Here is a 17,975-nt window from a genome sequence, read left to right on the forward strand (position 1 = left end):
CGAGAAGAAAAATTCAGTAAGAGAAACTAATTTTTCGTTTATTTCTCTTTTTTTAGAAAACATTTTTACTTCAGAAAATCCAAAATAGTAACTAGATGCTGTTAGTGATACATAGTATATTAAAAAATATTGTAGCAAACATAGTATATCATTCTAAATCGAATTCATAGTATATTTGTAATTGATGATGTGTTTGTTTTTTGAAGTGTGAATGGATTGTTATTTTGATGAGTGATAGTGGCTTAACCTAGATTTTGATTTGGACTGTAGTATAAATTTGATAAGGGACAGTTTTGAGCATAAGCCTGTAGTGTCTCCTCATATAACTGAAAAAGTAATTGTATGACTGAGTGAATAAATAAATGAATATGAACTATAAATTCAATCTTCTATTACAAATTATCTATGCTTTCACACTCCAGCAAAGCTCGGTCCCCTGATTCATTAAGCGACCATTTTGCTTCTTTCACTTACTATTTTTTCTAAATAACGGTTAAACATACAAAATTAGAACTTTGCACAATCATTTATAACAACTGGACATCAAAATATGATAATTTTTTAAATTCATAAACAAAATGGCGGCCATTTGAAATTTTGTCTCTTAAATATCGCAGAAACAGATGGATTTACTTTTCAGGAATAACTTTTTTTAGTAGCTTCAAAATTACCTATTGATAGATGCCAGATTTTTTAAGATTGAGCAAATATCAACTGAGATATGGCAGCCTTAGTGATAGGTGTCTACTGAAAGTTTTTTGCAGTGCAACCAAGGCATGTTAATAGAGTCGCCTCAATGATGCAACAATCTCAATTTGCATTGCATGTGAGTAGTAAGCGATTTTAGGTAATTTCAAACAGTAAAATAACGTTTCATAACCCTTTAAAGGTGGGTCACCAACCACTGAAGCTGCAATATCTCAGTTAAGAATGATGTGGCAAAATGGCCGCTGTGTGAGTAAGTGAAGACTTCCGGACAATTAAATTATGATATTTAAAAATGTTATTTACTCAGGAACAATGTCCCAGAGTATTGGTAGGGAGTTTGTAAACACCCAGCTGTATACATATATTTAAATGTATATAATATTTTATATTAGTGAGAAAGCAATTTTAAAAATCTGGTGTGGCGCACTCACACAACTTTCCTTGCCGTTATGAAAATTGATCCCTGACGCTAGTGTTCCCGCGCATCTCAAGTCTACTATTCAAATATTTGAGCCAGCTGGTGACAGGGCAATAACGCTGGAGACACACATGAGGTCTGCTATCTCTTCATAGTGAATGATTTAAAAGAATCAACAATAATTTGCAATTGAATAATCACATTCTCTCGAATTTAAAGCTTATTTTCAATTTCAGGTGAAAATGTTACTGAACATTCATTAATTGTAGAGATTTTCATGCTCAATCTACTTCACTTGATTTTCTTTGTTTCAATTGTATCTGAAGCCTGATAATTGGGAATCTATCTGCATTGATGGGGTGGAGCTCCTGAAATTTTTTACAGATATGGGACTTGTGGCAGTTGATAGAGCTTATCGATGACTATTTTAGGTATGAATTTGATCAAAATCGTTGGAGCCGTTTCCGAGAAAATGACGAAAAACCCAGTTTTTGACAACATTTTCGCCATTTTAGCCGCCATCTTGAATTGCATTTGATCGAAATTGTTCGTGTCGGATCCTTATAGTGAAATGACCTCAAGTTCCAAATTTCAAGTCATTCCGTTAATTGGGAGATGAGATATCGTGTACACAGACGCACATACACTCATACACACACACACACACACACACACACACACACACACACACACACACACACACACACACACACACACACACACACATACAGACCAATACCTAAAAACCAGTTTTTTGGACTCAGGGGACCTTGAAACGTATAGAAATTTAGAAATTGGGGTAACTTAATTTTTTTTTGGAAAGCAATACTTTCCTTACCTATGGTAATAGGACAAGGAAAGTAAAAAATCTAATGTGGCACTCTCACACAACTTTTCCTAAGTATGCCGTAAATGTGCAACATGTAAACATTTAAACATTAAGAGAAATGCCAAACCGTCGACTTGAATCTTGGACCTCACTTTGCTGGGCCAATTATGAGCATACTCAAATAACAGTTTACAGCGTGGAAGTTAATTTCGAAGTAACTACCGCGTAAATCTCGGGATCTACAAAGCAAGTGAATGCCATGAAGAGTGTTGGGTAATTTTCGAATTGGTGTGACTAATTAGTGGATTGACGACTATGCAACTGAAACTTCTGCACTGCTGTATCACCTGGAGGTAATAGCCACAATTGCCACTCATGCCTAATAGCTACAATTGTCATTGATGTCCAATTTCTACACTGCCATATTACCTGGAGGTAATTGCCATTCATGTCCAAGTTCGCAACTTTAAACTCGAATAACAGTCACTGTATCATGAAAGATACAATGATATCATGATGATAATCCCCAGGGATGCTGAGAATGATGATAATGTACATGCTCGATCCAAAACTTGATAAAATAGATTCAACTATCAACCCTAAAGACAATTCTCGTACCATTATAAATCACTTTGTGACAAAGGAAATAATTATGATGATGCACTCTGTAATCCCATAAAAGCTCCATTATGAAATTAAAATATTTGGAATCTTGATGACGGCGGTGGGAAAAATGTTCCAATTGCCATACTGTGGTTATATATTTTAGGCTGTGGTTAGGCCTAATATCTATAATTCCAGTGCACACTGGAGTTGAATCCAGCTTGACCAAGTTCAAATGTCTTGCCTGTGTTTGGTAAAACCGTGCATAATTACTTGAAGAATTATTATCGTCATAAGGGTTTTTTACTAGCAAAAACCATTTTTTATTTGTGATTGAATATTTACCTGATCAAGGTATCATCATCAGCCATCATCACCCATTTTATAGAAGGCAATTCCTTTTTGATTCGCTCATTAACCAGACCTAAAATTTCAAACGTTTTGCGGCAATGTCCTACTTTAGTATTATTCACACTGACTGCAGTTGTTGGAATTTCTGTATCTGTGGAAAAAACATCCAACTGAGCATTATTTTTTCACATGCAACGAGAATCGAGGAAAATAGGAAACTATGAATCCTGAAGAGAAAAATACTAAGGAATTCTTCAGCAGCCCACAGCCTTCAATGGATGGAAGTTAATTAATATGTGAACTTCCATACAAACTGATATGATGTGAAACTGGACAGGCTAATTTTGACAAAGTGAGCAGAAAGTGAATATCAGATTACTCCCATTTGTAACTTTTCTATAGTGAGGTTCACGTTATAATGGCAGTGAAGAAAGATAGGAGAACAGCGTTGCCGATCCTCTGTTTTGTCAATGTCTTCTACAGACGGTAGCTGATACAGGCTTATTGATGTGATATCAACTGTTTGTTCTTGTTTAAAATAGTCAATTATATCTTATTAAGCAAGAAACTATATGTTTTTCAATAATTTCATAATGAATTTTCATATAATCAAGCTGAAATATTTTGTTAATTTATTATTTATTCTACATTTTTTAAAAGACGATCTGGCAACAAAGCAAAGCAAGGAAGAGATAATGCTATCCAGTTTGTTGAATGATAGACAAGGATAGCAATATCATTGCTAATCAAACACTGCCATTATGACGTGGGTCTCACTATAGCTACAAAGCCTCATCAATAAAAACTAGAGACAATGAATTAAGAAATGAATTAGGCCTTACACAGTACACTATTAAAGTGTGCTTACTCTGCTAAACACTTACACTATAAAGAATGAATTAAGACAATGCCAACAAATTAAGAAATTTCCATGTAATTCCTCTAGATTGAGTTATGATCAATCTATGAACGCATCATATTAAAACATCATTATTCAAAACCATCAAATAATTCACTAACCAATCAGTATTTAAAACAGCCAGTATTTGAAAATTGCAATTATGTTTGATAATGCACAGCTTTACTTTAATGGATCCCATTTTGATATTTCCATGGTGAATTTTTTTAATATAGTTAATCTGTAGAGATTTCTCATTTTCAAGCTTCAATAAATTTCATCAAGGACTGACTCACCATCTAAAAGTTATTGGAAAGAAAGAAATTTCGATTCTTCTATTATTCAATTATTTTTCTCTAAATTTAATTATCACTCACTAGAACTAGAGATTGATGCAAGAAAAAAAAACAAATAAATGGTATAGAATTAAGTTATGAGGAATTTTTTTCTCAATAAACTCAGTTTTTTTCCAATTTGTCATCATTGTTAGCTATCAGCCACGGCAGTGTATGGATGATTTTCTTTTGAGCTCTGTTATGGATGAGGCCTCTAGAGGGGCGGTAGAGGCGAGGGATTTCTGGAATCTTCCAGTGTGTAATGGTTCTATGCGCACAGAGCTGTCAACCAATGGCAAACGCCCCTTGGAACCTTCTGGTAACGTTGCACTGAAAGGCCAGACGTGTGTTCGCCACCCCAGACCATTCTAGAGAGTTCTGCTGTGATAGGCCAGATGTATTCTCCGCCTTTCTAGATTGTCTGCTGGCCTCATGTTAATGGCGCATCTCAGTCGGCAGTTAGTTGTGGAACTACAGTAAAGCGTTTGCTACTTCTAATTGCAACAGAGACATGATGGAGTGATTATGGACTTTTGTAGTTGTTTATATAGTTATTGTTCTTGGTGACAGTTATTCTTATACAGTTATTTATACTAGTTAGGGATTGTGATATTTCTGTGTAATTTATCAGGTCATAAGTGTAGGCCTTTAGCTATGTCTAGTTCTACTGCCATGTGTTATAAGTGTTATAAGTAATGGAACTAATCAGTATAAATCGCCTCAAGTGTTTAATTAGTGTAGAAATTAGTGTTGGTGAAAACAGTTATTATGACTTCCTATCTTTACCCCCTCCCCTCCCTCTTCATCATAGAAGGAAGCAGCCAAAAGCAGCATCCCCCACCAGTTCCAGTTGGCATGGAGCTCACGAAGCTACATCATTGCTGTTTTGCAGCCCCTTTCAACTGTATTTTCTTCATTTTTTCCCATAAGTTTTTGTTTATAATCACACAGCTCTTTTCTTTTGTGCACTCGCGGTCCTCCACCTGTGAAATTCGTTTTTTAACCAACCAAATTGGTCCTAATCGGGCCGGGATAGATCAGTGTTTTATGGAAATGCATTCCACTCATTGTCAGTGTCTGTACGTGTCGTGTTATTTAGATGTTAAATTCCCGTTGTTTTAAGCTGTGTGATTCGGTAGTGCATGAACTCAAAGTGAAAATTCCGTTTATTTCAACTCAATGCATTGCACGGTTCAAAAGTTATTAAATTTCAAAGTTTCAACCCAAGCCATCATCATAGTCGGTCATTTGCATTTTGTTTCCTTCTCAAAATCATTCAATTTATTATCGAATTTCGTTAATGATCAGCAAAATTCGGTTAAATCAGTGTCACGTGATCGATCCCGTGAATCAATCAACGTCAAGTGCAGCAAGGAGAGAGAGCTGCTCACGCAACGAAGCCAAGCAGACGACCACAACAAGGCCTGTATCAACCTTTCTTTCCATTCCTTGCACCTTGTGTATCTTTCTTGTTTGCAACACACTTCGCAACTGTTCAGTATCACTTCCCCTCATTGGTTGAGTTCAAAGCCACTGACCAGTGAGTGAACGATGAGATCGGTGAGTGACACAAGTTAGAATCAGTGGGTTTGAGTGTGCTGTATCTCCATTATCAGCTGGACAATCACACAGTTAGTTCTGACATTGACTTTGAAATCTTAACCTCAACTCACAATGTCAGACCATGAAGATACCTCGCATATTTTACATGATGCAACTCAAAATGCAACCACCCAGGAAACTAACATCAATGTCACAGCCAAGGCTAAGGATCCCACTATGGAGTTGAAGCTTTCAACAATGAAAAGAAACAGAATTATTAACAAAATAGAGTCAGTAATCAAATCCCTATCAAACTATCCCTCTGAGCGTATGATTCTAGATGTTCGGATGTATGATTGTTAAATCAAAATCGGGCAAGCTGAAATGTATTGAATGTAATAATTCTCATGAACTGGAAAATTGTGAAGTGTTCTTGAATCTCAAACCGTCTGATAGATTAAAATGTGTAAAAGAATGGAAACTATGTATCGGCTGTTTATTGGCAGGGCACTTTATTAGAGATTGTAGAAGAAGGAAGCCGTGCAGTCACTGTAATTCACGTCATCACTCGCTCCTCCATTTAGAGCTGAGACAGCCGCCTGTTGAAAACACCAACACATTGGCCGGTAATAAACAAATGAGCAGTGTAGACGGGCACGACGTCACTGATCAAAGCCATCAAACATTTGTTACTGACTCAGCTAAGAAAGTATTTTCGAATGTAAACAGTTCCTTAGTATTGCTACCAACTGTTAAATTGGGAGTTCGAAGTAATCAAGGCAATTATCATAAGGTCAAAGTGTTATTAGATAGTGCAAGCACCGAGTCATTTATTACAAGGCAATGTATGAAAAAACTGGGTTTAGTGGTACAGAAAACACATAGTTTGCCAATCTATGGATTATCTGATACTAAACTGGAAGTGACAGATGAAATTACTAACTGTGAATTTGAAATACCGAACTCCCCTTCATTAAAAATTACCGCATCGGGAGTCAACAAAATAGCAGCTACAAATCAGATAAAAAATGCGTACTGGGCACATATTGAAGGATTGGAGCTAGCAGATTCTGAATTTTTCCTTTCAGAGGAGGTTGATATTTTATTGGGTGCTGAATATTTCCCCTTCATTCTGACTGGAAGAAAGGTGATTGGTCCAGTGGGTACACCATCTGCCCTGGAAACTGTATGGGGCTACTGCCTGATGGGTAAGGTATCAGAGGAGAGTTCTACTATCTCAAATAATCTGTACATGTATTCCAATGCTAATTCAGAAGAGTTGGTGAAGCGATTTTGTGTCGTAGAAGAGCCACCGAGGACAAAAAAATTATTGGAAAGTGAAATGGCTTGTGAGGAGATATACAAATCAACTGGTTGTCGTTTGAATACTGGTAGATACATTGTAGAATTACCATCCAAGGAAACAAATACGAGGGAGATATCGGGATATCTTGAAGGTAAAACTAATGTCGGAGAAAATGTTTCCATGATTCGAGAAGAAGAATTGGGAAATAATTCAGAAGAAGTTCCAGGTAAACAAGGTATAGCCTTCAACAGTTATTTACCGATCAACGGTAATTTAAGGAAAGAATTAAAAGTGATTCATAGTCCACATGAAATCAAACCAATGGGAAGACCCATACCGAAAAAGGAAATTGGAGAAGATTTTTTTGAAAGGGAGAAACGAAATTTGGAAGAGTTAGATGATGATAGACAGGATGATGTTGAAATAAAATGGACAAAATCCGAAAAGGGAGAAGAAATGGAAGAGTATACTCAAACACCTATGTCATATGGTGTATCATCATCGCCATTTCTTGCCATTTGTACTACGCATCAGTTTATTGAAGATGAAGAAAAAATGTTCCCTGCGGATTCTGAAGCCTTACAGTGTTCTACTTACATGGATGATATAGTTACATCAGTCTCATCAATGGAAGCAACCAAGCAACTGCAGCTTACTGAATTGTTAAGCAAAGGGAAATTTGAATTGCTAAAGTGGGCCAGCAATCATTCTACCATTCTATCAAATCTCCCTCCAGAGCATTGCGCTCTTGATGCAAAAGATTTCACTTTGGAGTCTGATAAAACCATCAAAACTCTTGGCTTCCAATCGAATCCAAATGGTTACTACCTCTTCTACAGGGTGAAGGTTCCATCCAGTCTAGCTACAAAACGGAATGTTTTATCAACTTTAGCACAAATTTTTGATCCATTAGGACATTCGACACCTTTCATGCTTACCTTCAAGAGTATAATTCAATGTCTTTGGCAATCGGGATGTGACTGGGATGATATAGCATCCGTGGAGGTAGTGAAGAAATGGGAGCGTTGTGTGGTTGTCCTAGTACCTAGATTATTACATGAAGTTAAAGAAGTGCTTTCAAAAATCATAAACATAGATTATATTGCAGCTTGTACTTATTCAACTGTGGCAGTGAGTTGGATTCGGTCTTTACCTCATCGTTGGGCTAGGTTTGTGGCAAATCGTGTAAGTCAAGTACAGGAGCACCTGTCTACAGAGCAATTCAGATATGTGACAACCGAATGTAATCCAGCTGATTGTGCTAGTCGAGGACTATTGCTCAATGAATTAAGTGGTAATTCTCCGTGGTGGAATGGTTCTGATTGGTTGGACAAACCACTGGAGTGCTGGCCACACCAACCTCACGGTAATGATGATGAAAATTCCAAACAGATTGAATTGGAAACAAGAAAAATTACTCTAGCAACACAGAGTAAAGACTCAGAGGAATCAATTCAATCGGTGAACTTGAGAAATCATTGGAGTTTACTCAAAAGAATTGTATCCTCATTCTGAAAACGTTGGCAATTGGAGTATGTATCTAGCTTGCAAATCCGAACAAAATGGTACAGAAAAAATAGTAATGTTAACATTGGAGGTATGGTTCTCTTAAAGGAAAGTAACCTACCCCCTCTACACTGGAGGCTTGCCCGAATAACGAAGACATTCCCTGGACAGGATGGAGTTGTGAGAGTGATGGAGGTACAGACTGCAGAGGGAAGTCTAACTAGGGCTGTCAATGGGGTATGTCTCCTCCCTATTGATGAAGATTAGGCCTTATTGAAGGGAACTTCAATAAGTTTAGTGGTTAGTTTTTTTTTTGTTTTTTGTTTTATATGTGAGAAAGGTTCCCAAGTTGCTTTGTTTCTTGTTTTTATCTATATTGGTTGTATATAGTCATTATTTCTCGTCCCATCCTCTCCTTTCCGTGGGCCTCCTACTCCTTTTTATAAGTCTCCTCAAGGGCCCCTGAGGAGTGAAGATATTTTCCTTTTCTTCCCTAGTTTCCCTAGTAGGGTTTGTTATAGCTGGTTTTTCTGTTATTGGAAGTTCTTCCAAGGTGGGCGGAATGTTCGGACGTTATCCATGTTGCTCTGTTGTCTGGCGTTGTGTGGTAGAGGGGACAATTGAGGGGTGATGCGCAAGCATAATTGCCGGCCAGTTGCCAATTGACAGCCAATCGAACAGCTCACTTCTCATAATGTCGATTTTTGCAAAGTGATCTATTGATTATTTATTGTGATTTATTACAAGTAGTGTCGTCTTGTCTCGTATCGTGATCTGGACCTGGGATCCTGGAAGCGAGGAGGATTTGGACATGAAGGTAGGCCTTTGTTATTGTGCACTTAGCCATTTTAATTGTTCAAATTGCTACCCGACGCCAGACAACCCAAAAGTTCTCGATGTAATTTATACAGTCCACAAACCAGAGTGCTGTTTGAGCCAGCCTCTGTCGAATAAACACTGGATTTAAGAAATGATTTTCAAACATTCGAATTAATTCAAGACAACATCACAGAACTTTTAACTGATTCACTAACTTTCACTAACTGATTCAGTTGATGAGAGTTATGATGTTATGGGCAAGAAGTTTCTTGAACTCTATGGAAGGTACACTTCATTTTGTAAACAGCCAACAATTGAAACTGTACAGTATCTAAGCAAATAGATAGGCCCGATTACTTGTCATTAAGAACATTTGTTGACTCTCATTCTAGTTGTATTTCTGCTCTCTAAACACAGCAGATACCCGATTTGAGTGACTTTATTCCGTTATTGCTGTGTTTGAAACATTTAGATAAACGAACTCGACTTGAGTTTGAAAGTAAGATAGCTGATGGCATTCCTAAATATGAAGACCTAATGAACTTTTTATTGTCTAAAACTCGCATTTATGATTTAGTGAACCCTTCAACTACACTTCAAACCACAAGAAATAATGAATTTAAGTCTAATCGCTCAAATGAAAATAAATCTGATAAGAGATTTTCACTAGTTGCAAGTGATAATTTTTCAACTGTCAAACCTAATCAAATTGTCAAGTCGAAACCGCTTCAGTGTATTGTGTGTGGATCAGAGGATCATAGTATTTATTCATGCCAACAATTTGTCAATTTGTCTGTCGATCAAAAGTATGATTTCCTCAAACAAAAAAATCTATTTTTTGGAACTCATAATCATGTTCAGTGCAAGTCATAAAGCTTGTAAACTATGCAATTCTAGTAACCACAATGTGCCAAAATTTATTTATTTTTTCGAAATTATAACTTTTCCAAGATAAAATTTTACTAGAGTGCTGGATTAATGTTGTGATTTTCTCACAGTATCGGAGTAGTTTCATGATGTCATTCCGCACATTACGTAATTAAATTCTGATATTTCCTCTATTGTTTTCAAACGTTTTCCTAGAGTACTTAGAATTGTTGTAAACGCAAAATCATCATAAAAAATCAGTTGAACGTCCATTCAGTTGCTGAGTCTTCTACTTTGATCGAGGGAATTTTCCTGTATTCTGTCTTTGTTAGTTGTATTCCTTTCTCGTTCTATTGAGGGAAATTATTGTCGTCCCCACCACGTCCTTTGTAATTTGGTATTTTTTAATGCATAATAGTACCAGCCCTGATACATATTTTTGATCCTGATCAGTAGACCTGATGGAGACCTGAACAGTATTGGTTTATTTTGTTATTTTTCATCATTTTCATTTTTAAACAGGATTATTCTCTCACTCTGTTGTATGACCAGCAAACGGCAGCATTGGTTTATTAATTATTTTTCATATTTAGAAATCGAACCCTTGTATTTATTTCGCGACTCAAATCAATCTTCATTCCTCTTAATTTTTATGATTAATGTTCTAAGAAAAGATCTATATATTTTTTTAATGCATCTGAATAAAGTAGCAAATGCCGATCTATAATATTACTATGGAGATAATTGTTATCCCATGATTGAAACAACTTCCCTATTGCATTAAAATATCAGAAGTGTGAGAGAGATTTTTGATTTGTTTCTACTTGAATTGGACAAATATGATAAATTACCGTAATATGTTATTGTCCTATCAAAAACATGGATCTACGATGATGAAGTGAATAATTCCAGAATAGAAAATCATAATTCCTTTGCAAATATTGTAATAACACTCACAGATCAGGTGGCATAATAGTATAAGTGAAGGAAGATATAAACTATTTCTGTATCAAGACAGATTTCTCTTCATCTGATGGCATCATTCTTACTTTCAATGAACCTAGTAGTAACTATGAATTTCAAATAATTTTGTTATACAGATTATTAGCCATATCAACTGACATATTCATGGATGAGCTAGATCGATACCTTGAAGGCAATAGCCATGATAATGTCATACTGGTTGGCGATATTCATTTAGACCTTCTAGATGAAGGGAATACAGTGGTGGATAGATACAATTTTCCATTCTCAAGCTATAGGGTTCAACTATGAAAAACCTCCAACCAGAATAATGTACCCAGACTTCAAATTGCCTTGATCATATTTTTATTGGATCAAAGACAGATGTAAGTAATAATATTGACTTCTATGCTTCTATAGATCACAGCAATATTACCAACCATTCTTTAGTAAAGTTAAATTGTACATTGTCAGAAAGTTATCATGTACACCCTGAGTAGCTTCAGAGGAGGGTGATTGATACCCAGGTGTTGCTCCTGGTCGACTTAGCTCAGTCGTAATGTGGGCGGGGAAAGGAGGCAAGTCAAAGTTTCTCTTCTTCCTTCTTTGTGCCTTAGCTGGCGTGCACAGCACCTCCTGGTGCTTCTGACGGCGTGGAAGTCACTCTCTACTCTGATGACACCACTTCAAGGTAATTTTGTATTGGCCTTACGACCTCTGTTCTGCTCCAGTATAGTAGGAAGGGGAAGGATAGACAGGAGGGACGGCAGCCAACGGGCAGCTGTGCCCTGGGAGGATGGAAGGATAGGGACGGCAGCCAATGGGCCGCTGTGCCCTGGGAGAATGGAAGGATGGGGACGGCAGCCAACGGGCCGCTGTGCCCTGGGAGAATGGAAGGATAGGGACGGCAGCCAACGGGCCGCTGTGCCCTGGGAGGATGGAAGGATAGGGATGGCAGCCAACGGGCCGCTGTGCTCTGGGAGGATGGAAGCATAAGGATGGCAGCCAATGGGCCGCTGTGCCCTGGGAGAATGGAGGGATAGGAACAGCAGCAAAGGGCTGCTGTGCCATGGGAGAATGGAAGGTTAGGGATGGCAGCCAACGGGCCGCTGTGCCCTGAGAGGATGGGTGGAAAGGGACAGCAGCCAACAGGCCGCTGTGCCCTGGGAGGATGGATGGATAGGGATGGCAGCCAACGGGCTGCTGTGCCCTGGGAGGTTGAAAGGATATGGACGTATGGCAGCCAACAGGCCGCTGTACCAGGACAGGAGGTCAGAGACATACAGCAGCCAATGGGCTGCTGTACCAGGACAGGAGGTCAGGGAGGTATGGCAGCCAACAGGCTGCTGTACAAGGAGCAGGAAGGTTGGGAGTGGAATGCTGTGGTCTGGGGCTCGTCCAGCGTTTATATACTCTGTCAAAGTAGAGGGGATGGAGTTGTGCCACTGCCAGAGGTGGTAAGAATTTTCTCGATGTGGGAAACATGGTGCGCCATCGGTACCCTCTTCATCACCACGTTCAGCCAGCTTTGCTGATAGCCGAGCATCAATAATATTATTAATTATTTTCTTATCACAATTTTACTTTGTGACACCCCACTCTTACTTGTGGGGGGGGGGAGGCTCGGAGCCCTCCATGGCACCACCTTATAGGTGTGAGCCATCTAGGCATCACCTTGAGAGGTGTACACCTCTCAGGCATCACCTTTAGAGGTGTATGCCACTCACTATGAGTGTCATCTATGCCTGGTCTACGGGCACATATTTATATTGTCCATCAGGTAACCGGACTTCTATGCGTGGCTTGCCGGCCCGTTTACACTTACCAGGTGTCGAGACTTGGTGGCAGAACACTGGATCTATATTTCGAGAGGGGACCATTCTGGGAGCTTGTGGATGTGGGACTACCTCTATGGCAGTCAAAGGGGTTGTTGTCTGTATCCATGTCAGTCAATGGTGGCATTAATTCTTTCCTGACCACCTTCCTGTTTGTTGGGGGTGCTGAGCTAGATTCTGACTCATCATGAGATGGTTTTCGTTTCATCCTAATTTCCACAACTTTCTTGGAGTTCGAAGTGTTTGCTCTGGTGGTTGGAGCATGAATCATGGCCTGTCGTTCAGAGTCTGTCATCTCATCACAGTGATGAACTGTGTTGTCCCAAGATGCTTGTTCTGGAATATATTACAATTCCACCCTGGTATTAATCAAGTCATTGGGTTTGACTCCATTCCAAACAACCTGCTTGTACATTCTTCTGTTGCAACTCTTGTTGTCCGGAGATTTGGAGTCTACAGCCGCTATTGTTGGGACTGATGTTGTCTTAGTCCTCAATAAGAGTGATCACGACATAATTCGCTGACTTGGAGGATTCAATTGGGGAGGATCCCACTCTACCTCTCTCGTGAATGTGTGAATATTCACTCTGTTTTCACGCATAAATTCTATGCCTAATAGCAACTCTTGTCCAAGTCCTTCCATTATAGACGCCGCTAGTGGAACTGTGATTTGTTCTATAGTTACATTAGTCATCACCTTTCCATTTAATGGGGTAGATCGTCCATCAGCTAGTATTGCGCAGTGACATGTAGTTTCCTACCGTATCATCCCTATTTTCTGGAGGACTTCATACACCTCATTACTCATATAATTAGCTTCGGCACCGGTATCCAGCAATGCCTGACACTTCCCACCGCCAATTGTCATGGTAATAAAAGTCTGTTGTCCCTTGATGACTTTCCAATCACAGGAATCCTCTGTGCCGTATGCATCACTGCTGTCTTGTTTGGAGTTTCATCCTCCATTTGCATATCACAGACACATTTGAGTGCTCTCTTCCCACATCTTTTACATGGCAGGATTTCAGGACAGTGTGATCTTCAGTGCCCCTGTTTCTTGTATTGCCAACACATGGGTTCAGACTTGCTAAGAGAGGGTCTGTTACTTCTAGGGGTTATCACTGTCCCGACCTTGGGTCCTGTAATCGTTTTTGTGTCCTCAGTCTTGTGAACTCTCGAGTTCTGTCTATTCTGTTTCTCCTCTGCTTTGATTTGTTCATACTCCCTCGCGAGTTTTCCCAATTCGTTGATACTATGAACATCTGATTGCCAAATATACAATTTGTACTGTGGGAGGAAATTCTTATACACTCTCTGTAATTTATTTTTGTCTGTGAAACATCCTCGATGCCTCATGAGTGTCAGTACAACTACGAGAAATTCGTCAAACGACTCACCTTCCTTCTGCTTCCTCATCTGGATTAGATTCTCGAGGTCCTCCTCATAGGTAAGTCGATAGTAGTGTGATCTGAAATCTGTCACAAAATTGTCTCACAATTTCCACTGGTCACAACGATTACGCATCCATAGGGTAGCTTTACCAACTAGTAATTCAGGAAGGGCAACTAGTAGTTCGTTGCGAGTAAGCCCATAGGCTTGTTGTAGTTTGTCTAGCATTTCTAGGGAGCTGGGAGCATCTGATTGGCCATCAAAAGACAGTCCCCAGCTTCTTACTTTGTCACATATCGCCCCTAGGTCCATGAGGGGGTTTGTGTGGATATTGGTTCTATGGAAGGATAGGGACGGCAGCCAACTGGCCGCTGTGCCCTGGGAGAATGGAAGGATAGGGATGGCAGCCAACGAGCCGCTGTGCCCTGGGAGGATGGAAGGGTGGGGACGGCAGCCAACGGGCTGCTGTGCCCTGGGAGAATGGAAGGATAGGGACGGCAGCAACGGGCTGCTGTGCCCTGGGAGAATGGAAGGTTAGGGACGGCAGCCAACAGGCTGCTGTGCCCTGAGAGGATGGGTGGAAAGGGACAGCAGCCAACAGGCCGCTGTGCCCTGGGAGGATGGATGGATAGGGATGGCAGCCAACGGGCTGCTGTGCCCTGGGAGGTTGAAAGGATATGGACATACAGCAGCCAACAGGCCGCTGTACTAGGACAGGAGGTCAGAGACGTACAGCAGCCAATGGGCCGCTGTACCAGGACAGGAGGTCGAAAAAAATTGAGGTACCCCAATTTCTAAATTTCCATACGTTTCAAGGTCCCCTGAGTCCAAAAAAGTGATTTTTGGGTATTGGTCTGTGTGTGTGTGTGTGTGTGTGTGTGTGTGTGTGTGTGTGTGTGTGTGTTTGTGTGTGTGTACAAGTGTATGTGCATCTGTGTACACAATATCTCATCTCCCAATGACGAAATGACTTGAAATTTGGAAATTATAAGGTCCTTACTAAATAAAGGTGCATACAGACTTTTTCGCCACACTTGGATGTAATGAGCTGGTTTACGTGTGTCATATGGAGGCCGAAAGTGATTGTTTTCCGACCAGGCCGGTAAAACTTTACGGCCCTAGGGCTGTAAAATGACCTTGAATAACAGCTGATTGTGTCCGATCTCACAAAAATCATAGAGATAATCTCATAACGACTGTAATAATCTATATAATTATGTATTGTGAATCGCGGTATCATGTCTATAATATATTTTATAAATTACTGTTTCATAATTTGATATTTATTATTGTGTTTTTGATAACAAACAATAGAATAGGATGATATCTCCATAGCCTCAACAATATAATGTTGGCTGCATTGTCCATTGTCAGAAAGGTACGTATTGCAAGTATTTAAAAGTGGAGAATCGAATTTGAAATCAAAGTACAATAATTGTATCAATATTTAAAAGTAAGGTAGAGTAATAATTTTTTTTTTTTTTATTATCGAATTCCACTTCTTAATGCAATACAATGAACAATAATGATAGGAAAATACAGCAGAGATCTGAAGTTTAAGGTAAGCCTACTGGTGAAACTCAGCCTTGACTGAAAAATTCCTAGTAATTTCTCCGTAATTAATTATTAAAACATTCAGATAATTTTTCTTCAATATCAAACCATATAGAGAAAACATGAGGCCCACTCTAGATTGAATCTTCGAATGTTTTCTCTATGATTTAACTATTTTCAGAGCAATATTTTGTTGTGAAAATGCCGGCAAACCGGCTTCAAGTTTGCCGCTATAGGCTACACTATATTATAGTAGCCTACATACGTTACCTGACTTACAAGCCTCTACGATCAACAATACCCAATGGCCGAGAGCGTAAAGGCGTAATACATCAGAACTCAAAGATCAGTGAATTACAAACATGATCTAGGTTCGAACCTCGGTCAATGACATTTTTTTTGTCGATGAATTTCAACTTTTATTAGCTATTTTTTATATTAGTTACCGTAATTTAAATTTCAATCAATTTTTTTAGATATATTTTGAGACAAAACTGTGAAATATGCAATTATATTAATTTTTTAATCACATTATTTCAAAATAGTAATGAAAATTCCATTCATTCATCTATCCATGAGATATTGCACCAGGCGCAAAGCGCGAGCTATAAAAATTCAAACAATTATTTGAAATATTAATAGTATAAAAATATTGTCACTATTGTAAACTATTAATTAGTAATATTGAAATTAATTGACAGTGAAAGTTGTCATAACCAAGATTCAAACTATCAAAATATGCTGTTTGAATTTTATTTATTTTCCAATTTCTTATATATTGGGAAGTTTTTTTTTGGTGTGGCGAAAAATAGCGTTCACAACATGGGCAAAAATGTTTTTCCGGCTCTCGAACGCTTCAAGTTCTCGACTTCGTCTCGAACTTGAAAACCGCGATCTCGAGCTGGAAAACGTACATTTTCGACCCTAGGTGCGAAATATACTATTGCTCTGCTCCACAACCGAATGTCACTCCAGCAGAGTGATTGATGATCGACCGGGGAGCTAGAGTGGTTCGACCGGGGAATGCAAGAAGAGCTAACATCTTCTGTAAAGTTCATGATGGGTGCGACTGCAGAGCGGAGCTCTGCCTATGCAGTGCGATGGAGGAACGAGGGCGGTACGAGGGCGGAGCGTGCTTGCTGCGGGTTGGAGGGGCGTATATGTGTACGCAGCTTAAGGATCCGACATGAACAATTTCAAACAAATATAATTCAAGATGGTGGCTAAAATGGCGAAAATGTTTTCAAAAACTGGGTTTTTCGTGATTTTCCTAGAAACGGCTCCAACGATATTGATTAAATTCATTCCTAGAATAGTAATTGATAAGCTCTATCAACTGCCACAAGTCTCATATCTGGAAAAATTCAGGAGCTCCGCCCCATCTGAGCAAAGTTAGATTTTAGATTCCCAACTATCAGGCTTCAGATGCAATTAAAACAAAAAATTGAGCATGAAAATCTGTACAAATAATATCCAGTAACATTTTCACCTAGAATTGAAAATAAGCACGAAATTCGAGAAAATGTTATTATTTCAATTGCAAACTGTTGGCAACTGTTGATTCTATCAAATGATTCACTTTGAAGAGATAGCAGACCTTGTATGTCTCCAGCATTATTGTCGTGTCACCAGCTGGCTCAGATCTTTGATTACAAGTTGACTTGAGATGTGCGAGAACACTAGCGTCAGGTGATCAATTTTCATAATGGCAGGGAAAGTTATGTGAGTGTGCCACACCAGATTTTTATGCCAGTTACTCAGTTAGAAGTTGAAAACATGATTAGAGGCTTCAAAAATAAAAAGTCGTCTGGTGATGATATATTGAATAAAGAGACTCTGAAAATGAATGTACATAATATATCACCTGTTCTAACCTCCATATACAATTCAAGTTTAGTGTCTGGTGTTCATCCTACAAAGCTAAAAAAAACCATAGCTGTCCCCATATTTAAATCTGGAGATAAAAGATTAATGACCAATTATAGTCCTATTTCTCTGCTACCTACTTCTGCAAAAATACTAGAGAAATTGATGAGAGCAAGACTGCAAAAG

At 38.9% G+C, this 17,975-nt stretch overlaps 1 protein-coding gene across 4 annotated transcripts in view; it reads right to left on the bottom strand.

Moving 5' to 3' along the window:
- The window catches only part of LOC111057289 (beta-1,3-glucosyltransferase-like), a 280,534-nt gene that overhangs the window by 45,354 nt on the left and 217,205 nt on the right, over positions 1-17,975 (bottom strand). For all 4 annotated transcript variants that reach the window (XM_039436983.1, XM_039436981.1, XM_039436980.1 and 1 more), the window contains one exon: positions 2,904-3,060. In XM_039436983.1, the coding sequence (XP_039292917.1) occupies positions 2,904-3,060 (157 nt within the window). The remainder of the gene's footprint in view (positions 1-2,903; positions 3,061-17,975) is intronic.

Source organism: Nilaparvata lugens, chromosome 10 (genome assembly GCF_014356525.2).
Source record: "Nilaparvata lugens isolate BPH chromosome 10, ASM1435652v1, whole genome shotgun sequence".
Taxonomy (NCBI): Eukaryota; Metazoa; Arthropoda; class Insecta; order Hemiptera; family Delphacidae; genus Nilaparvata; species Nilaparvata lugens.